This window comes from Rhincodon typus, chromosome 29 (genome assembly GCF_021869965.1).
Source record: "Rhincodon typus isolate 14 chromosome 29, sRhiTyp1.1, whole genome shotgun sequence".
In the NCBI taxonomy this organism is placed as follows: Eukaryota; Metazoa; Chordata; class Chondrichthyes; order Orectolobiformes; family Rhincodontidae; genus Rhincodon; species Rhincodon typus.
Window position 1 is genome coordinate 36,355,591 of NC_063360.1, and position 23,625 is coordinate 36,379,215.

General features: G+C 42.9%; 2 protein-coding genes across 2 annotated transcripts in view; one reads left to right on the forward strand and one right to left on the reverse strand.

Annotated features, from left to right (window-relative positions):
• The window catches only part of cilp2 (cartilage intermediate layer protein 2), a 36,956-nt gene extending 29,088 nt beyond the window's left edge, over positions 1 to 7,868 (forward strand). The window contains exon 9 of the mRNA XM_048614119.1: positions 4,401 to 7,868. Coding sequence (XP_048470076.1) covers positions 4,401 to 6,781 — 2,381 coding nt within the window. The 3' untranslated portion in view covers positions 6,782 to 7,868. The remainder of the gene's footprint in view (positions 1 to 4,400) is intronic.
• Positions 7,869 to 19,610: 11,742 nt separating this feature from the next.
• Positions 19,611 to 23,625, reverse strand: part of c29h6orf120 (chromosome 29 C6orf120 homolog) — a 9,251-nt gene continuing 5,236 nt past the window's right edge. The window contains exon 2 of the mRNA XM_020521866.2: positions 19,611 to 21,204. Within this exon, the coding sequence (XP_020377455.1) occupies positions 20,610 to 21,158 (549 nt within the window). The 5' untranslated portion in view covers positions 21,159 to 21,204 and the 3' untranslated portion in view covers positions 19,611 to 20,609. The remainder of the gene's footprint in view (positions 21,205 to 23,625) is intronic.

Sequence of the window (23,625 nt, forward strand, 5' to 3'; positions counted from 1 at the left end):
GCACATAGTTTTGAATCCCACCAAAGCAGTGATAACTTTTGAGTATAATTAAAATGATAGTCTAATGGTAGCTCCTGTCGATAGTCATTAAAACCCATCTGGTTCACTAATGTCCTTTAGGGAAGGAAACTGCAATCCCTTCCCAGCCTGCCCTACAGGTGACTCATAGCAATATGGGTTGGCTCTTAACTGCCCTCTGGGCAATTAGAGATGGGCAATAAATGCTGGTCTAGCCAGCAACAGCCACATGAATATATTATTTTTTTTAGAAGTACGGCTCTGGATACATTGCAGGAAAGAATGTAATTACAATCAGAGTCAAAGAGCTGTGCAGCATGGAAACAGACCCTTCAGTCCAACTCGTCCATGCCGACCAGATATTCTAAAGTCTCTAAAGCAACCTGATATTTATCTATCATCTCTTTGCTGCTTGTGGGATATTGCTGTGTGCAAAGCAGCTGTGAGTTGTCCACATGTGAACACTAACTGCGCTTCAAAAAAATTCACCGTATTTTGAGAGAGATCTGATTCTGAGTGGAATTATATGTCATCCCCGCCTGATGCGTTTTGTGGCACATTTTTAAATTTAGATATCGATTACCCTGATGGTACATCTCAAATTCAGCTTCAAATTAAACTGCCCTTAATTGGCTCAGGTGTTGCTGCAAGTGGGAGGGTTTTAGGTTCCTCGATCACTGGGACTGTTTTTGGGGAAGGTGGGACATGTACAAATGGGACGGTCTGCACCCGAACCACACTGAGACTAACATCCTTGCAGGTAGGTTTGCTAGTGCTGTTGGGAGGACTTTAAACTAGTTTGGCAGGAGGAGGGGACACAGAATATTGATGAAACAGAGACACATCATTTGTCAGCAAAGGAAGTAGGTCACAGTGAATTCAGCTACGTTGAGTGTCAAGAGAGTGAGGCAAGGCTGGATGACCTTTAGTGCTTGGAGTGCAATAGATAAGACTGATGAGTTAATGGCATGGATTGACACATGGAAGTGTAATACTGTTGCCATCACAGAAACATGATTGAGGGAAGGACTGGACTGGCAACTTAACATTCCGGGGTGTAGGATCTTCAGGTGAGACAGAGGAGGGTATGAAAAGGATGGTGGTGTAGTACTATTAATGAAGGAGTCAATTACTACAATAAGGAGAGATGATATCTTGGAAGGGTCCACAAATGAAGGTTTGTAGTTGGAACTTAGGAACATTAAGGGGCCAGCTACTTTATTGGGAGTGTATTATAGGGCCCCAAAGAGTCATTGGGAAATAGAGGAGCAAATATGTAGACAGATTACAGAGGTGTGTAAGAGTAATAATTGGGTAACTATACTTGGGGATTTCAACTTTCCCAACGTAAACTGGGATAGTCATAGTGTTAAGGGTTTAGAGGGGGTGGATTTCTTGAAATGTATCCAGGGGAGTTTTTTGTATCAATACATAGAACGCCCGATGTGGGATGGTGCAGTGCTGGATCTGGTTCTGGGGCAAGAAGCTGGACAAGTGTTCGATGTGGCAGTGGGGAAACGTTTAGGCAATAGTGACCATAACATGGTATGGTTCAAATTTATTCTGGGCAAGGAAAAAGATAGCCTGAAAAAGATGGCTTTCGATTGGAGGGGGGGGAAGGCAGATTTTATTAAAATAAAGCAGAATCTGGCCACAGTACACTGGGAACAAGCTCCTTATGGTTAAGTCTATAGTGGAGCAATAGGGGCATTTAGAAAGGAGCTGGGGAGACTACCATACCCTTCAGAGGGAAATGTAGGAGCAATAAATTCAGAGAATCCTGGATGTCTAGGACAAATCAGGACAGGATGAAGATGAGTAGGGCTCTTAGCAAGTCTGAAGGGAGCAATTCAGCTGTGGTCCCAGAGGAATAGAGGAAATGCAGGAGAGAACTTAAGAAAGCAATCAGAAGAGCAAAAAAGGGCATGAAAAAGGACTTGCAAATAGGATTAGGAAGAATTCAAAGAGATTTTATAAATACATTAAAGGGAAGGGGTTAACCAGGTCAAGAGTAGGCCCATTACGGATCAAGGGGGCAACACCTGCGTGTGAAGCTGCAGGATATTGGAAAGGTGTTGAATGAATACTTCTCTTCGGTCTTCACTCTGGAAAAGGAGAACACAGGTATAGAATTCAGGAAAAGAGACTGTGAGGAACTTGCACAGTTTGATATAGGAAATGGCACAGTTTTGGAGGCTCTATCAGGCTTAAAAATAGACAAAGCCCCTGAACTGGATCAACTGCATCCCAGGCTGCTGAGGGAGAAGAGACAGGAAATTGCAGGGGCTCTGACACAAATTTTTAATTCCTGTCTGGCCACAGGGGAAGTGCCGGAGAACTGGAGGATGGCTAATGTGGTTTGACTTTTTAAGAAGACGGTATAGATGAACCAGGAAATTATAGACCTGTGAGTCTCATGTCAGTGGTAGGGAAGCTGTTGGACAAAATTCTGAAGAGCGAATTAATACCCACTTGGAAAGGCATCGTTAGTTAGGGATAGTCAACATGGTTTTGTCAGAGGGAAGTCATGCCTAACAAATTAACAGCCCCAATCAGGGAGCCCTGGCTGACAGATATAAACAGGAGTGTCAGGGCTTTTGTTCACTCTTCAAGCTGGCTCTGAGTTAGCTGGGTCTCTGTCATTACTATACACGTATAAATAAAGGGTAACTAGGTGTGGGATACCGGTCTTTGTGGAGATATTTCAATAATGACCTCTGATAGTGATGGAACACAATTGAATGGTAAACATTTTTCTTTATTCATTCGTGGGATGAGGACATCACTGACTAGGCCAATATTTATTACCCATCCCCAATTACCCAGAGGGCAGTTAAGAGTCAACCACACTGTTGTGGGTCTGAAGTCACATGAAGGCCAGACCAGGTAAGGATGGCAGTTTCCTTCCCTAAAGGACATTAGTGTACCAGATGGGTTTTTCAGACAATCGGCAATGGATTAATCGTCACCTTTAGACTCTTAGTTCCAGATTTTTTAAAAACTGAATTCAAATTCCACCATCTGCCATGGCAGGATTCAAACCCAGGTCACTAGAACATTATTGATGTCTCAAGATTAACAGTCCAGTGATAATACCATTAGACCATTTCAGAGGGCACTTACAGAACATAGAACAGTGCAGCACAGTACAGGCCCTTCGGCCCACGATGTTGTGTTGAACCTTTTCACTAATCCTAAGGTCTATCTAACCTCCACCCCTACCTTATACTATCATCCATATGCCTATCTAATAGCCGCAGTTCTGCTCCTATGTTTAATCTTTGAATTCAAAACATTCAGACAATCAACTCGTGAAAACAATGTTAATGCATGAAATAGAATAGAACAGAAAATGCTGACTGCTCAGCAGGTCAGGAAGCATTTGTGAATGACGAAAGCAGAGCTCGAAGTTTTTCATCTGAATTGTCCTGACCAGAAACCTTAATTATATCACTCCACAGATGCTGCCTGATCTTGCTGCATTTTCTCTTTTCATTTCGGTTTTCTAGCACTTGAAATATTTTGCGTTTGGGAATGATTTAACTCTGAGGCTAATAAACACCACAAGCAATGTTGTTGTTATCTGAATGCAGACTCTTGGAAGTGGTTGACCCAGAGTTAGCCACATTACTGTGGTCTGGCTCATCGTGTTAAAGGGCCACAGATTATGTGGTTATGTCTCACGACTTCAGTTTAAGATGGAAAAGTTTCAAAGGCAGTTTCAGAGTCTTTCACATTTGCGTTTGCATAAAGTTTCCCTGTAAAACTGCCAGCAAGCTTTACGCAAGCAAAAAGCCATTCAAATATAAAAGAGAAAAAGGCAACTGGTTTCAGGGTGTTGACAGATATGTAGCATCCTGCCAAAACTGAACAAAATGTCCCTTGTAACAGAACAGCCTGAAAAATTAAAAGTCCTCAGAAAACTCAGAGTGCAGATGGAGCTGTAAACAGGAGTACTGCTGGGTAACTGTCCTGATATATAAAGCATCCATTAAGAACAAACACCTTGAGTATTAATGGTGCATGATGCTCACAATTAATTTTGAACTTTTCAAAAGGAAAACTGCTGTTAACCTGACTGATGTTCTTCCAGAGGCAACAGCACAAAGAACTAAAGCTTCTAACAGGCAATTCTGGAGAAAACTTCCTCACTCAGGGAGTAGGGAAAATATAGAATTCACTCCTACAGGGAGGGGTCACCGGGAATTCTGTTGAGACGTTGAAGGGGAAGCTGGATACATGCATGAGGGAGACAGGAATAGAAGAGTAGGGAGAGGGACTGAGAACAGGGATGGGAACAAGTGTGTAGAATAAACAGCAGCATGGACTCGAGATGAATTTTGTCTAATCCTGTCACCTTTCCTGTTCACCTTTCTCTTTAGCCAAAGGGCGACCAAATTGCAAGTCAAAACCACTGCAGCATTTCATCAAACTGCCGGAGAACTGTTTCCAGAAAGCAACCAAATCCTTTCACTTCAACGTCGGGAAGTGTCCCAACAGTGGGTGTGCTGGCAACCTGAACTTTGACCTGCGTTGCAAGGACAGCACGAGGTACTGCTGTGGAGTGAAGCGTATGAAGGACGTGGAGATTGCATGTCAGGGATACACCCTTCCCGTCAAGGTGGTAGCAAGATGCAGCTGCAAGAAGTGCCTGGAGCCCAAGGTATTGATCAGAGGGAGGGCAGTGGCAGCAGATAATGGCGAGCCACTGCGATTTGGACACATCTTTGTGGGTAATGAGAAAGTTGGCCTGACAGGCTACAAGGGGACCTTCACTATACAGGTCCCTCAGGAAACAGAAAGGCTTGTTGTCCAGTTTATCGACAAGTCAAACAAATTTGTCGACACTGTAAAAGTCTTTCCCTTTGACCGGAAGAGCGGGGACGTGTATTTTGAGGTTAAGTTATTGAGGAAATCCAAGCCGATTGAGATTGACTCCACCATAGGTGTCACCATTCCATTGGGAGAAATGGAAGGTGAAGACACAATTGGAAAGCTGGAAATTGCACCCAATTCTTTCCACCGAAGCAACGGGGAAAGTTACAGAGGGAAGGTCAAGGCCAGTGTGACTTTTCTGGACCCAAGGAACATCACTCTCGCCATGACTGCATCGAGTGACCTGAACTTTATCAATGAAGAGGGAGACATTCTACCTCTGAGGACCTACGGCATGTTCTCGGCTGATTTCCGGGAGGAGTTATCGAACGATGCCATCGAAGCGTCCAATGTTAAGGTCTACCTCGACACTGCCAGCATTAAGATGCCGGAGCACGTGGAGAAGGTGAAGCTGTGGTCCTTGAACCCAGACACCGGGTTCTGGGAGGAAGAGAGTCTCTTCCACATTGAGAAGAGAAAGCGCAACAAACGCGAGGAGAGGACGTTCCTTATCGGTAACATGGAGATCCGGGAGCGCCGTCTTTTCAATCTGGATGTCCCGGAAGGCAGGCGCTGCTATGTGAAAGTCAGGGCCTACATGAGTGAGAAGTTCTTGCCCAATGAGCAGCTAGAGGGAGTGGTGGTAACTCTGATCAACCTGGAACCTTTGCCAGGGTACACAGCCAATCCACGAGCATGGGGCCGCTTTGACAGTGTCATAACTGGGCCTAATGGAGCCTGCCTGCCTGCTTTCTGTGATGCAGTCAGGCCAGATGCTTACACAGCCTATGTTACAGCCACCTTGGGAGCAGAGGAGCTAGAGGCCGCTGCCTCGAGCCCAAAAATGAACCCCAACATCATTGGAGTGTCTCAGCCCTTCCTGGGGAAGCTGGACTACAGAAGGTCGGACCATGAGGACGAGCAGCTGAAGAAAACCACTTTCAAAATTAATCTCGCAAAGCCCAATGCAAACAACATCGATGAGACCAATGGGCCAATATATGCCTACCAAGATGTAAAAGAGTGTGAAGAAGCCCCAGTCTCAGCCAATCATTTCAGGTTCTACAAAGTGGAGAAGGACAAATATGAGTACAATGTGGTTCCTTTCGAGGAGAATGACTTGACCAGTTGGACGGGGAACTATCTCTCATGGTGGCCCAATCCTCAGGAGTTCAGGGCTTGCTACATCAAAGTCAAAGTCAACGGGCCGCTGGAGGTCATGGTGAGGTCGCGCAACATTGGGGGCACTCACCCAGAGACGGTGGGTCAGCTGTACGGTATCCGGGATGCCCGTAGTGTCCGAGATTTGAACAATCCCAATGTTTCAGCTGCATGCCTCGAGTTCAAATGCGGGGGCATGCTGTTTGACCAAAGCTCGGTTGACCGCACTCTGGTGACTGTGATCCCCCAGGGCAGCTGCCGGCGAACTGGGATCAACAACCTGTTGCAGGAGTACCTGCGCCGACACCCCCCCTCGGCCGTCAACAATGAGACATCGGCTTTCAGCATGCTGGCCCCCGTGGACCCACTGGGCCACAACTACGGGATCTATACGGTCACCGATCAGAACCCCAGGCTGGCCAAGGAGATCGCCATTGGCCGCTGCTTTGACGGCACCTCGGACGGCTTCTCCCGAGAAATGAAGGTCGATGTGGGAAACGCAGTGACCTTCAGCTGTCAGGAGAAGCTGGTGACTCGCCAGAGCCTCTTCCAGCGGCTGCAGAGCTCTCCGGCTGAGACCCTGACGGAGATTGGGGCGGAGATGAGGAGACAGACACTAGTACGACCTGCTCAATCCCGGATTGTGGCCTACCCGTCAGGTCAAAGGAGTCGCAGGGCCCAGGTTCCCAGTCAGAACATAAGGAGGAGTGAACTCCCCAGACAGTAGATTGGAATGGACTCTTCCTGATCCTGAAGTGAGAGGTATATTATAAAATCTGTACATAGTGAACTCAACAGTAATATTCTTGTTTACTAAGGGCCAATTTTTGGTCAACAAGTGAGGAATTCTTCAGCACCAAATATAATCCTTCAAGGCCATGCTCAGCTATGTATATTGCACATTCTGTTTGGGGCACTTTAATATACTAGACTTTCACCTCTGGGATTCGGAACAAAATTCACACCAAACTGATGGGATGGAAGTTCCTGCTCCTTGTTGCTTACGGATCAACCCAGGAAGGTGGCGCACAGGGTACCTCGAGGCAGGCTTGGAACGCCAAATTTTCCATGATTTGGCCCATGCTGACACTGTCTCTCAGAGTTCCAGAAGATATTGGGTGGGGGCACAGGTCTGCTGATGCTATTGGTCACGATGTGTTGTTTGTACAGACTGGTCATTGCAGGGTTCTGATGACCATGCTCTTCAAAGCCACCAATCATCCAACATTGGATTCCCTTGTTGTAGAAGTTCAGCTGAAACAAGTCTTTGATGTTGTCTCGCCACTTTGTTCATGGTCGACCTCTTGCTCTTCATCTGTTCATCCTTCCTGTGTTAATAACCTGCCTGCACAGAGAATGTGACTAAAGAACTCCATTTGTCTTCCTTTGATAAAATATGAGTTCCCTTATTTTTCTGGCCTCATTCAGTAATTCTTTGTTTGCTCTTTTCTCCATCTCCATCCCCTTAGGAACTGCCTTTAGCAATTCTGAAGTTGTTTTCTTTCTCTGTCCCAAAGCTCCAAGATTGACAATCAGAACCCATTTCAGACCAGACACAGATTCTCCTCTCAAGGCTCAAGCTAATAGTCCTTAGAATGTTGTTCAGTTCTATAAAAACACTTTTTTTTTTTTGGCTTGGCCAACTCTTTTTGTTTTGGATTTCAGAATGACGTTTGACATTGAATGTTCTTGTACGTTATATAGTTGCATTGTGTCGGAATTGGCTTCCATTTACTTTGATGTTATGAAAGTGATAAAAACCAGGAAATTCCAGTCTGCAGTGTCACGCAAAATGGAAGCAGGTTGGACAAAGTTGGGAGTGGCTGAGTAAAGGGTGGTCTGGTGTAGCAGTTATTTTATCATACTAGTAATTCAACCAGCAGGAGTTCAAATCCCTATGATGGAAATTTGAGATCTTGAATTCAGTTTTTTTTTAAATGTAGAAAGAAGAATCTGATCAACAAGCTATGAAAATGTTTTAAAAACTCAGATGGATCCCCATTGTCTTTAGAGAATATGGCAACCATCTTTAACTGCTCAGGGTTCATGTGACTTCAGTCTCACAGCAACAGGCAAGTGGATGGGGGTGAGGAAGAGGAGAGAAACAAACTATTTTGGACACATGAAGAAGTAGCCTTTCTGTATTTTACAAGATGCAATTTGTAAAACTGCAGGGTGTTCTGTTTAGGAAATAATCCAATTTAGTTTAACACCTGAGCAGGGAGACTGGTATAAAATAGAAATATGTACGTGACATCTCCTTTCTGTTGGAAATTCCTACTTTCTGCCCAGAAAGTTGACTACACATTAAGTGTAATCACACATCTAACAACAGGACAGTAATACAAGTGAAACTCAGTCTGTTAATCAGGATACCAGCGGATGTTTCTTAATGTGGGACAATCTGGAATGTGAGGTTGGAAACTCACTGATGGAGATTAATCACTAATTAATCAATAACTTCACTCTCATTGTATTGCGTACTTATCAGGATGATAGAGGGTGAATCAGATAGAGTTTTCTCTTTTATTGCTAAGCAATTCCTTTGTTCCAGTCCAGCTTCTACCAGTGAAATTCCAGAATTCAAAAGATGGTATCAGTGAAGTGGCCATGAAGCTGTTAGATTGTTTAGAAAGCCTCTTGTTCACCAATCTCTCTTTTATTAGGGAATGAAACTTGACATCTATTGCTGTCTGGCTTCTAGTACTACACTAACTTGGTTAACTCACAACTGCTTTCTGAAGTAGCTAGATTTGTACCAAATCACAACAACAACTTGTATTTCTATAGTACCTTTAATGTTGTAAAACATCCCTGGGCATGTCAAAGGAGTGCTAGAAAAGAAAATTTGATGGTGAGTCACTTAAGGAGATTTCAGGGAAAATGACCAAAAGCTTGATCAAAGAGGCATGTCTTAAGGAATGTCTTAAAGGAGTAGAAAGAGGAAGGAATAATTTAGGAAGGGAATTCCAGAACTTAGGGCTCAGTAGACAGAAGGTATAGCTGCCAATGATAGAGGGATGGATGTGCAAGAGGTTGGAATGAGAGAAGCACAGAGATCTGATGGGATTGTTGTGCTGGAGCAGGTTACAGACAGAAAAGGATAACTTAAATTGGGATCTTGGGTTTGGGCAATTCACAAAGGGCTGGTGGTGATGCTCATATCTGGGAAACAAATAAAACGAAAATTAGAAAATCGCTAATGAATGCTCAGTCTTGAAAGGGCTAATCCAGTCAGGATTGCAATTTGTTCTTCCAAACCATAACTCAAACCTGCCATCAATCTTTTCCCTCAAATATATGGAACCTTTCCTTTCAATCTACATTCTGCAGGAGTTTAAAATCTTATCTTTCTATTATTTTCCAACATACAGAAGTGGCAAATATTCAAGTACCTCAGTGACTGTAAAATGCTTTGGTCCTGAGAACATGAAAGGTGCTCTACAATTCATGTTTCATCGTTCAATCTTTGATTGATCACATAACTGTTATGGAGCAGAAGGAGGCCATTCAGCCCACAGCGTCTATACTGGCTATATATATTTTCCTACATAAACCTGCCCTCCGATGAGAACTGTGGAAAGGTTACAGTACAGGAAGAGGCCATTCACCCCATCATGTCAGTGGCAGCTGAATAAACCAACCACCCACCCTGATTCCTATTTTAACTAAATTAAGAGTTCTGCTTCAACCACCATACCGGACACCCACCATTCTCCTCGAGAAAGAGTTTTCCTCATGTCCCCTCTAATCCTAAGGCTTGAGGCCTAGGGTGGATCAGATCTCATTGAATGATGGGGCAGGTTTGAGGGGCTGAATGGCCTACTCCTGCTCCTATGTTAATGTTCTAAATATGTGCTCCCTGGTAATAGATCTCTCCACTAGGGTCTCTCTCCAAACCCCCTCATTATTGTTATACCTCAATTAAGAACACTCTCAACCTCCTCTGGCTTTATCCAATCTTTCCTCAATGCTGCAGTTTCCAACACTCTGACACTGGAATAACTCCACGGAGACCGGTATCCCAGCAACAAGTCACCCTTTACTTACACATGGAGAGTCCTTGACATTGATCCAGCTCCCTCAGAGCCAGCTCTCAGAGTGAACAGAACCTCTGACACCTGTTCTTATTTTTATTTAACCTATTCAGAGATGCTATTACACATCACTGGAGCAGGTGGGCCTCAAACCCAAGTCTCTTGATCCAAGGTTACTGACACCACCACTGTGCCACAAGTGGGTTCCGACACTCCTTATCTGACAGCCAGGGTTCTCTGATTGGACCAGAGTAACAGCCCCGATCAGGGAGCTCATTCTATGAGGTCCACCTGGCTGACCTTGTTACAGTCACTACAGACACCATTCTTGTAAATATCCTCTGGTCTTTCTCTAGAGCAATTGTATTTTTCCTATTATGTGATGACCAGAACCATGCACAAAAATCCAGCTATGGCCCACCCAATGCCTTATGTAGTTCTAGCATTACATCCCTGATACTCAATATTTTGCTCAGTGAAGGAAAGCATCCCATACGCCTTCTTTACTGTCTTCAGGGACCTGTGGACATGCATTCCAAGATCTCTCATTTGTTTTATCCTTGTCAATCTCTCCTGTTTATTATGTATTCCTTTACTTTGTTTGGCCTGTCCAAGTGCTTAACCTTGCACTTCTGATTGAATTCCATTTGCTACTTTTCCACCCACTCAATCAAACCATTGACAGCCATCACAATCAATTACTGGGCCAATTCTTATGTCATCTTTTCAGCCTTTTCCCCTGGGTTTTCCGATGTAAATATGAATGAAAAAAAAACACACTGCATTGTAAGCTACGCTACAACCAAATAACTGCAGCATGTTGGGCCAACAACATTGGAAGATCTTAGAAGAGGAAGTTAAATGTTTTATTCCAGGATTGTTGCTGCTGCCAAGAAACAACTGAAATATAACCCCTGAGGCTTAAGTTATTAATAACTGAAACTTTAACGTGGCTTTTGTTTAATTTTCTCAAGGGGATCTATAACGGAGTTTACTATGTTATTACTGAATTTAGAATTTTTCATATTACAAAAGTCACTTCATCCGCTGCAAAGCACTTTAGGACCTTAAAGACATGATGCTATATTTTTTTGCTCCCTTTTATAGAGTCATAGACTTACACAACATGGAAACAGACCCTTGGTCCATCTCACCCATGCCGACCAGATATTCTAAATAAATCTAGTCCCATTTGCCACCATTTGGCCCATATCCCGCTAAACCCTTCCTATTCATATAGCCATCCAGATGCCTTTTAAATGTTGTAATTCAATCAAGTCTTTAACTGGATCCAGCTATTTTAATTGCCTTGCTCCCATTTTTGATCCATTTTTCTGCTTCAAGCCATCTGGACCTTTTTCTTATTGAGCCCCTTCCTCAGTAACTACATCACTCCCACTCGAGTCACAAAGCTACGAGTTCAAGCTCTACTCCACAGCCTTGAACACATAATCCAGACAGAGACACCAGTGCAGTAAGAAGAGTGCAGCATGGTCAGAGGTGCCATCAATCAAAGGAGATGTTCATCTGAAGCCTGTCATTTCTCTGTTGCAGCCATTAAAAAACATCCCATTGTATTGGTCAAAAATGACCAGGGGAGTTCCCCTGGCCAATATTTATCCCTCAACCAACACCTAAAACAAATTATCTGGGTATTACTGAATTGTTGCTTGTGGAACTTCTTGTGTGCTACAATAGTGACGACACTGCAGCAACGGTATCCCATTGGCTTTAGAACAGTGTGAGTTTGTGAAATGTGCTGTATGAGTTTTAATGGCTGTTCCAGCAACATGAAAGGTAGAACCAGGCGATTAATATCACATTGTAATTAGGTCAGCATTTGTTCTGGTGTGTATTATTCTGAAGTGGAAATTTTTTCACTTCCTCACTTTACTCCAGTATTTATCAACGCAGATGTTTACTCATCCTCAATTCAAACCAATTGTGTGAGAGCATAATCAAGAGGCTATCAATACAATATAGTCACTAAGGAATTCAATAGGAAAACTGGAGAAAAAATCTCTTTACACAACCAGTCTTAATTATATGGAAGGCTCTACCCCAGGGGAGTAGTTGAAGAGAATTGGAGTATAAGAGTGGGGAAATCTTACTGTAACTGTACAAGGTGCTGGTGAGACCACATCTGGAGAACTGTGAGCAGTTCTGGTTCCCTTATTTAAGAAGAGATATCATTTCATTGGAGGCAGTTCAGAGAAGGTTCGCTAAAATGATCCCTGGTATGGAGGGATTCTCTTATGAGCAAAGGCTAAAAAGGTTCGAACTCCACTCACTGGAGTTTAGAAGACTGAGAGGTGATCATATAGTATTCATATAGAATTCTTAAAGGGCTTGACAGGGTAAATGCTGAGAGGATGTTTCCCTTCATGGGGGAGTTTAGGACCAGAGGCCATAGTTTCAGAATAAAGGGCACCAATTTAAGGCTGAGATAGATAGATTCTTGATCAGTCAGGGAGTCAAGGGCTTTGGGGAAAATGCAGAAAAGTGGGTGTGGGGAATTTTGGATCCTGTTGAATGGTGCAGCGGGCTCGAGGGGGCTGCTGTTTCTTATGGTCTAAAATATTATAGATAATTTACAGAGAAGCTAGGCAAACATATGAAAGAGAAGGGAGTAGAGAATTAAGATTTAGAAAGGAAAGATGATGAAAGATGGCAGAAGGCTTGGGTACAGCATAAGCACCTGCATGGACTGTTTCTGGGCTGTATATCCTGTGTAGCCCAATGACAGCTGAGGGCTTAAATATATATTTCAATATCTTTCAAAAGTATTAACATGATAAACCAAAAACTAGCCTCCGCATTGGTAATACTTCCAAGAATTTTAAGTGTTTCAGTATCACAGTAGCTTTAATAAAGTATTGCCAATATCAAATTTCATTGGAAGATCTAATCATTCATCTGTAGATGTAAAGGCCAATTTTAGAATCAGGTTTGGAGCTTCAAACAGAACTTATAAAGTTTTACATCGGTGAGAAGCAGTTTTGGTTTGACACATACATTAAACATACAGTATGACTACACTATCCATGGCTTATCTGGACCCTACTGGCAAAAAGATGGTGTTTCAAAAAAAAACCTGCATTTATATTGCACCTTTAACACAGTAAAATATCCCAAGGCACTTCTCAGATTGTTGTCAAAGAAGTGATACACAAGAAGATAGGATTTATCACCAGAATCTTAAAGAATCCACCAGGATGAGAGGTAGGGAGGGAAATCCAGCTTTAGTGAAGGTACAACCACCAATGATGAGGCAAAAAATTGTCTGAGTTGTGCAAGAATCGCTGAATCAGAGGAATGCAGAGATTTCAGAAAGTTGCAGGGTAAAGGGAGATTACAGATCACTGATCTGTTTGGATTATATTCAACTAGGATCTGGCAAGACTTTACCATCAGAATTCTGACCCATGTCCCAGAGATGAAGGAATAGTACAGCGCCAGAACAAAAAATACAAACACAATCTGTTGCAGCAAAAGAAAGGAAGAAATTGTCCAGCTGGAAACACAGTTTATTTCATTTCTCTTGGCAGTGTCTGAGGTAATCCTAATATGATCATCTCATTCAACTGGATTTGAAACTTAAACCAGCATTTCATTACTTGTAAATTATTGGTAATTTATTTACTGCATGTTTATGTTCTTTAGCTATTTGTTTAGCTTTTTTTGTCATTTTTATGGAAGTGTACTGTATGGTGTATTGTTATGTACCAGTAAGTAATACTATTGTCCTGTCTTTACTCCTGTAGAGAACAATTTACAATTCTGCACTAAACTTTCACCTGCATTCTGTAGAGAGACACACACACAACTATCTACATGTGTTACACCTATTGGCATTTGCACATTCATGCTAATCAAGGTACTATGGTGTTTCCAGTAGGTTTACTCAGACAAAAGGGGCTAAAACCCATGATCTGCTCGGCTTCGGAGAACACTGGATCCTTCCCACTTCTTATGACTCAAGCAGAGGGTGATGCATGTATGGAACGAGCTATCAGAGGAGTTAGTGGAGTCGGGTACAATTACAACATTTAAAAGGCATTTGGACGGGTATAGGAATAGGAAGGGTTTAGAGGGATATGGGCCAAATGCTGGCAAATGGGACTAGGTCAGATTGGGATTTCTGGTCGGTGCAGACGAGTTTGACCAAAGGGTCTTTTTCTGTGCTATATGATTCTATGATTACCCCCTGCAGACAGTATACAAGGAACACTGGTTAGCACACGTTGGGAGCTAAACTTGAGGGGCCCATATCTCCCAAGTATGAGTCGAGGCAGATCATACATTATCACAGTAAATGGTCCACGGCCCATTATCTGCTCCTTATCCTATTTCATTCGTTCTTCCAACCACAATGTGCTTTCCCTTACCAAATTGTACCAAATATGTCTAAAGTCTGATTATGGTTGCAGTTTAGCAGCATCTCCAATGAAGCCCAACTCACCAGCTCCTTCCTCACAGCCCTGCAAAGTTCTCCTTTCCCAGCAATAATCCAGTTCCCTTTTGAAAGTTATAACTGAATCTATTTCCACCTTTCAGGTAGCACATTCCAGATCACTGTGTAAAACCTTTTCTACCTTCCCTCTCATTCTCTTGCCAATTACCTTAAAGCTTTGCCCTGTTTACCGATCCTGCCATGGAAAACATTTCTCCTTACTTTCTCAAAACGCCTCGTTATTTTGATCACCTCTATTAAATCTGTCCTGAACCTTCTCTGATTAAATCTAGTAACTGAAATGTATTATTTCTGGTATATTTTGCTAAATCTCCCATGTCTCCAATCTCTCCAAGATTGCGATTGGCTCCTTTTCGGATTTCTCCCACATTGTACGGTATTGTTTCCCTGGACCTGCATTGTGTTCACTTGTGATTTACTCTGTTTCCTGATGCACCTGTCATCATTGTATTGTTATATTCAGCCAGTTGCTCAATCTCATGTTATTTACTGAACCATGGTAACTTTGAAAAACTTTAAATAAACAGATGAGGGAAACACCATGCGGTGTCAACACAGTATGTCTGGCATGGATCCTTCAGTGACTGAGGGAGAGTGTGACAGAAGACATAAGGTTGTATCTCATTCCTCATTTGTGTTCTGTTCATTCGGAGCAATAATCAGAACACTCCCAACCACAGGCTGCACTCTGAGAATGAACATTGTACATGCAAGTTCCATGTTGGAAGCGGTAAAACAATAGAATAGATGTAGATAACACAGTAATCCAGTTATTTCCACTCCCTGATCTTACCCCATATCTAAAAAAATTAAGTATTTTGAGTATTTATAAAATACCTTTTGGAAGACTACAATTGGATCTGTGTCTATCAGCCTACCAGAACATTCTAAAACCTAACCACTTGGAAAAGATTTGGACTGATGCCATTTCTCGTTCTTTTGTCAATCAGTTTAATTTGGAGGTACTGCCTTTTAGTTGACATATTAAATCCAGGTCCTCTCGGCTAAAGGATCCCAACACAAAACACTGAAGAAATGCAGGGAAAGATTATGTTTATCCCTTAACCAACACACAACAGATCATCTGGTCATTGTAACCTTATTTATCTTAGCCTGATCAGGAAGCACTTCTTAGAAATAGGAACCAGAGTAGGCTATTCAGCCCCTCCAGCTGCTGTGCCATTCAACAAGATCATGGTTGATCTGATAAGCTTCACATCCTTCACACAACAGACAGTGGAAATCTAGAACTTTCTGTTCAAAATAATAATGCTGGATGTCAATTGAAAACTTCAAAAACTGGCAATTGTTCCAGAGTTTGCAGGCTAAATCTGAAAAATTCCTGATGTAGGCAGCTTCAAGTGGATGACTGTCCTGGATGATGAGGGAGTGAATTATTAAAGGAATGTGGTTATAATAACAAAATAAAAATTAAGGTCAGAGAGTCCAAGCTTTTTAACTTAGTGTCCTCAAAACAGCATTTCACAGTAGCTTGGGTCTGCATGCATTGCTTCAATCGGTCTCCCTCATTACTTTTTCCATGTACTACTGAAAACCTCTCAGAATCTCACAACACAAGAGCTGGTCATTCAGTTCAACATGCTTGTGTTGAGTTTTCGATTTTTCCAATTAGTCCTACACTGCTGCTTTTCCCCATGATCCCGCAATTCTCTCCCCTTCAGGTATTTATTCAATTCCATTTTGAAAGTTACCATTGAATTTGCCTCTATCATTCATTCAGGTAACAAATTCCAGACCACAAGAACTCATTGTGTAAAACTATTTATTTGCCTCTGGCACTTCTGTCAATGACCAAATCATGGGATTTAACAATAAAAGCCACAGGATCTTCCAAATAAGAATATGCACAATTTACATTCTCATCTACCCTTCATTCCCTCAACCATTTCTTACAGCAACATTGGGATAGAAGGGGACAATCAGACTGGGTCCTAGGTTATAAAGGGGAATAGTGAGATGTTTCCACATGCGAAGTTTGATCAGGGTCACTTACTTAATCTTTTTTATATTTATTTATTTGTGGGATGTGGGTATTGCTGGCTGGCCAGCATTTATTGCCTGTCCCTATTTGTCCTGGAAAAGGTGGTGGTGAGCTATCTTCTTGAACCGCTGCAGTCCACCTGCTGTGGGTTGACCAACAATGCCGTTAGGGAAGGAATTCCAGGATTTTGACCCACTGACAGTGAAGGAACGGCGATATATTTCCAAGTCAGGATGGTAAGTGACTTGGAGGGGAACTTGAAGGTGTATCTGCTGCCCTTGTCCTTCTAGATGAAAGCGGTCGTGGGTTTGGAAGGAGCTGTCTGAGGATCTTTGGTGAATTTCTGCAGTGCGTCTTGTAGATAACAAAAACCACTAGATGAAGTAAGACTACTTGTTTGTTTTAACCATTGAGAAAGTGCAGTTGCTAAGCTGATGCATCACCTTTAACATAATTACATTTCCCAAAGCATTCACAGAAGTATTATAAAACAGAAGGAGCTTGCAGGACAAACAACCAAAAGCTCAAACAGAGGGAGGTTTTAAGTGTCTTAAAAAAGAAAAGGAAGTTGGGAGGTAGAGAGCTGAAAGTGAGGGAATTCTAGAGCATTAGCCCAGGGATCGGATGACACAGCCACCAATGGTGGAGTAATTAAAATTGGGAACGCACAAAGGCCAGGATTAGAAGCGCATGGATGTCTTGGACACCTGTTGGGTTGAAGAAGATTATAGAATGTGGAAGGGGAAAGGCCATGGAGAGATTTGAAAACAATGATGAGAGCTTTAAAATCAAGAGAATATTTGACCAAGAGCCAATCACGGTTAGTTAGCACAGGGACGAGAAGAGAACGGGACTTGCTGCACGTTAAGACATGGCAGTACAGTTTTGAATGACCTGAAATTTAGATGACAGAATGTGGGAGACTGTGTAGGAGTGTGTTGGAATAGTCAAGTCCAGTGGTAACAAATACACAGATGAGCGTTTCAACAACAGGTGGCCACAGAAATGGGAAAGGCAGTGGATGTCGTGGAGATGAAAATAGGTGATCTTAGTGATGGCACAGATGCAAGGTCAGAAGCTTATCGCAGAATCAAATGTAGGGTTGTGAACAGACTGACAGCGTCAGACCGTTGTTAGGGCTAGGGAAGGAGTTGATAGTTGGGAAACAGTATACATGTATAAGATTCTACTGAATGGAGATGTAAGACCAAAGGTTGTATGGTCCACTCCTGTTCCTATTTTTAATCTTAGTTCTAGCTGCTTTCTTCTCGGAACCCTGTAATCTCCACACACCCTGTTCCATTCCCCCCTTAGCTCTGAATCACTAAATTGAAGCCAGTTACGTCTGTACAGGCTTGGATTGGACTCGTGCTGTTCAACTGGAGATGCATTTACTCATCAAGAAGAGTGGTTTGGCAAGTTATTCCTCTACACAAAACAAATTAACATTTATTACACAAAATCGTGCTGTGGTCAGCAAACAATGCACATGGTGAACTGATCATTTCAACTCGTCACTCACATCCCAATAAAAAACATATTAAATCCTGGTTATTTCCTATACGTGATACATTCACTTTACAGGAATAAAAATAAGGACAGGTTGTTCTTTTGAAGGGAAGACACTTGGGAGCCTTGTGGTGAGAGGAGTCAGTGACAGGTTGCCTCATCATCTTTAATTCTTTAAGGTTAGCACTGTTAATGAGAAACACAGGCCTGCTGTCTGGGCTACAGAGCGGAAAGCTGCATGCCAAAGAACACTGGACCTTTATTCATCTTCAAATACCTTACCTTCGAAGCAACTAGTTGTAGGCCAATTGGGTAACAACGTTTTTGAAATTCCACAACTTCAACACAATGGAGAATAGTCTTCACATTCCTTAAAAACACAACTTAGCAAACAATTTGGCAGGAGAATCTGTTTTCAGAAATCCAAATTCAATTGCAATTGAATCACTTTTGGTGAAGTAGTCTTGTGTTCAGGCACAAGGAACTAATTGTGTTTAGTTCTCTTGGGGTCTTTACTCCCCCAATTCTTTTCCTCTCTGTCTATCTCTCTCTACCCTGTCATGACACTTCTTGGTCATCTGACCCAAATTCTTATATGGCAGTTCTGTTGGTTTTTTTTAAATTCACCTTGGGACATGGCCATCGCTGACTAGGCCGGCATTTACTGCCCGTCCCTAGTTGCCCCTTGAGAAGGTGGTGGTGAGCTGCTGTCCCAAGCCACTGCAGTCCACATTTTGTTCACTAACACTTCTCTGAAATGCCACTATGTAACAGAAACGGTTTTCGAAAGAACTAAATGGACACCAGTTACTTCAAATGCCTCTTCCCAAATTGTTAATCTACAACTCTCAGTTCAGACAGTGAGAGATGGCCATATCTTCAGCTTGCCTTGCTTGGTTCAGTGGGTAGCACCTTCGCCTCACAGTCCGGTCACAGTTTCCTGTCACTCCAGTACACAATCCCAGTGCAGTATTAAGGAAACACTGCACTGTCAGAGGTACCATCTTTCAAATAAGATGCTAAATTGATGTCCTATGAAATTTCCATGGGATTACTAGAAGAACAGGGAAATTATCCTGGTGTCTGAGCTAACATTCCTCTCTCAACCAATCCCATGAAAAAATAACTGGCTATTCATTAACTAAGGCAGCAGAGGGATTGGTGTAGGTGTAGTTGGAAGATGGGTATCACAGAGTGGTTGCAGATGAAACTCACTGGATTAGTGAACATGGTACAAGACAGAGTCATACCAAGACAGCTGAGCAATAGGCAGGAGAAGCTAGAGGCAGCACAGGCTGCGTGACCTTGCTGTGAACAAACTGGCTACACTTCACAAGTACTTCATTGACTATGAGGCACTGTGGGACACTGTAGGAATATGAAAGGAAGTTCAGGAATGACCCTTCTTTATTTGACATCCACAAGTTTCAGCACAGGTTACTAGACAGCACTCAAACTAGGGTCTTCAATGACTTTTATTTCCCCAGCTTGTCCTACGAACCTTGTCAAATGATTAAGAAACCTGACGCCCTGCTCCAGGGTCAATGCAATCATCGTGTTTATTGACTCTCATTCTCAAAAAGAATGTCCATCACCATTCATTTTCTCTCAGGTTCCAGCCTCTAAAAATGAAAAATAATTACCTGCCAATCAGGCAACACACATTGACAAGTGATAATTCCAACAGATTCTATAAAAATATCCATTTCCAATTTGTTAAGTGTCTTTAACTTTCGCGTAATATGGACAGTGCAAAGGAATCGCTTTGCAGGATATTGGAGTAGAAACCAATGCCCATACCATACGAATCATTCTGCTGCTCTGTTCATGTACAAAATGTACAGTATCCCTGTACCAAAATCTGAATGGATATTGTACAAAGAGACAGAACTTATGCCAAAAAACAAGGCAAGTTTAGATTCATAATCCCACAATGCAGGCATACTATAGGGGAGGGGAGAATCTCAGGAAATGAATGTGGCAAAGACAGGATGAGAGTATATCTCAGGAAATGGACATGGGATAGAAAAGAAAAGGACAAAGTTTCCTCTGGAAAAGTACCTAGCACAAGTTGTAGACACAGCTCCTGTGAGGGCCTCACAAAACAATTTAAAGTACTGCGCACTTAAGGTAATAGCATGTGCACAACAAAAGAGGGGGCATTGGGAGACGGGCTATCCTGGGAATGGACACTGCACTGAAAGAAAAGGCATATCATGGGACATAGATACAATGGATACAGGACATTGGGTATCCTACAAAAGAAAAGAGCTGGTGTCCCACCTGGTAATAACACGATAAATTACATTAACATAAAGTCTGGAACATCCCTCCACAGACAGAACAAAGGAAAAAACAAACCATTTCTTCAAAATTAAACTCAGGCCACTGACCGATTGAAATCAAAGAAACAATAAGTTCAACCGAGCCATGTGAAGAAGCAGGGATGGAGGTCAGAAAAGCTCCAATTGCACTGTAGATGAAAATGGCTGTCCTCCCATCCACGTCACACACAAGCTGTGAGGGGACACCATCAAAACAGGATCTCCAGCACCAGCTTAAGAATCCCAATCATTATGGTCCACATTACCGACTTCTCCTCTTGTACTGTCTTACCCGGGGTCCCATCGCCAGCGCCCTTGTCAGTGGGATAGGAGAGTTCAGCAAAGGGGTCCTCTATCACCCCTTGGTCCAGGTAAACCTTTATCTCGTACTCGGTCTCTGGGTGCGAGGGGTGCCCGTAGACACCAACAGCCACCGGACGACGGAACCTGGGGGGCACTACCACCCAGTCTGGGCCACAAGTCGTAGACTGCAACTCGTAGTCATCGAAACTGGGGTGTCGGGTAGAGTCGGAGACATAGAGGTCAGCGTCGCCCCGGTGACTGTCTATCTGCAGCACAAGTCGGCCAGCGTCCTCAAGGTACATGTAGGTGTAGTTTCCGGGTGTAATCTGGTCGTGGTGTACATACAGTAGGATCAAGTCATCCGAGACTGGCTCGCTGGCAGAGGATCCACCCATTGTGCCGAGCACCAATTGGTACAGAAACACTATTGGAAGCACCCCGCACACCAGAGACATGACTCGGTCAGAAATGATGATCCAGCCCGTGTCATCTGCACAGCATCTGTGGAAACAACAGCAGAAGCTTGTGTTAACTCCTTCCCTTCTGCTGCATTAGCCGGGCTGGAGAAAGGCAGGATGGAATTTAAGATGGGAAACCTTGTCCTTTCATCCCTCCCAAATGTTCTCTTTATAAATACAAACGGCTATCCATCGCTTTGTGGGAAAAAAAATGAACATCCTGCATAAGCTGTCCAGGGGACAGATAGCAGATTGTAAATGGTCCTTAAATTGGTGCTTTCACCCTGGAGGGAGGTGTACAGTAATGGAAGCAAACTCCTGTAAATGCTGGAGATCGGAAATAAAGAGAAAACATGCTGGAGAAATTCAGCAGGTCTAATAACATCCGTGGAGAAAGGAACAGAGTTAACATTTCACTTTGAGTTGGATAGAAATGGTGTGCAGGGATATGGGGGATAAGGAAGAAGATTGGCACTAGGGGATAGAACCTGTGCAAGCACAATGGGCTGAACAGCTTCCTTCTGCACTGTAACAACTCTGCGATTCTGGGTTCAATATACCTTCATTGCTCAGTCCTTTGAGTATTGGAGTTGGGAAGTCATGTTGTGGTTGTACAGGACATTGGAGAGGCCTCTTCTGGAATAGTGTCCAGTTCTGGTCACCCTATTATAGGAAGGATATTATTAAACTGGAGAGGATTGAGAAGAGATTTACCAGGATGTTGCTGGGAATGGAGCGTTTGAGTTACAAAGAAAGGCTGGATAGGCTGGGTCTTTTTTCACTGGAGAGCAGGAAGTTGAAAGGCGACCTTATAGAGGTTTATAAAATCATACAGGGTATAGATAGGGTTAACGATAGGTGTCTTTTCCCTAGGACCGGGGATTTTAAGACTAGGGGGCACAACTTTAAGTGAAAAGACAGAGATTTTAAAAGAACATTAGGGGCAATTCTTTTACACAAAAGGTGGTTTGCGTGTGGAATGAACTTCCTGAGGTAGTGGTGGACGTTTGAAAGACACTTAGATAAGTACATGAATAGGAAAGGTTTCGAGGGATATGAGCCAGGAGCAGGCAGGTGGGACTAGTTTAGTTTAGGTATATGTTCAGCATGGACTGGTTGGACCAAAGGATCTGTTTCCATGCTGTTTGTCTCTGCGACTATGATGCTTTTTTGGAATTGAAGGAAGCTGGAGAAGTTATGGGTTTAGCATGCAGTAGAAAAAAAAGAGATAAGTGCAGCAAGTGGAACAAACTGTGAATGTGCCCCAGAGCCAAAAGGCATACACTTCTGGTTCCAAGGGTTTATTATCAGGACCTCTGTTTATCTTGATATAACTAAAAATCTAGATATGGGTGCAGCATAATTTGAGAGTATGTAGATGACACAGAATTTGAGAATATAGTAAACAATGAGAAAGATAGTAACAGACTTCACAAAATATGGACAAATTGGTGAAAGGACAGATATACTGCAGGCAAAAAGAACCTGTGAAGTGACTCAAAATTTCAGAATGAGAACAGTAGCATAAAGCAAGTGCTACAGTTTTAACCAGGGCACATCAACAACAGGATAGTAACGTGTGCAAATCATCTAAGATGCTAAAACATGTTGAGACAGTTAAAAAAAGCACACAGGATCATTGGCCACATCACAGAATTGCTACAGCACAGAAGGGCCATATGGCCTATCACACCTTCACCAGTTCTATTACCTAGTCCCAAACTCCCACCTTTTCCCAATATCGCTCTAAACCGTTAATCAAAGAATACGCAGCAAAGGCTGAACCTTTATAATACACTTGTCAGGCCCTGTCTGGAGTCAATTCTGGACCCCATACTTTAGGAAGGAATCGAAGAAGGTGCACAAGAAGTTTATTAAAACAGCATCAAGGTTGAGAGACTTCAGTTACACGGAGAGATCTAAAAAGCAAGGGCTTTTCCTCAGAATCGCGTGGTTAATAGAAGTGTTAAAAATCACAAGGGGTTTTGATTGAATAAATAAGGAGAACTGTTTCCAACAGCAGGAGGATCAGTAATGTGTGGGACAACAGATTTCATTTTCAAAACAAGCCAAGGAGGAGATAAGAACTGTTTTTGTTCACTGAGATGTCGTGATCTGGAATGAGCTGCCTGACAGGGCGATGGAAGCAGATTCAATCATCACCTTAAACTTGAAACACAGGACACTGTTTAATGACAAGGGGGTCTCTCATTTCAGACGAGAAGAAATTTGTTCCCTTAGAGCCGTTAGGCCTTGAAACAGTCGAGGGAACAGTCTGAGCTGCATCAGGGAACATGTTCAGGGATGAGTTACCATTTTAATTGACAAAGGAATCAAGAGCGACAGGAGGGGGAGGAAGTTCAGGGAAAGGGAGACGGGGAGGGGGGTCATCAGGGGGAGGGGGAGGATGTGGGGGTAGAATGTGGGAGGTGGGGGGGGAGGGGGGAAGAGAATGTGAGGGCCA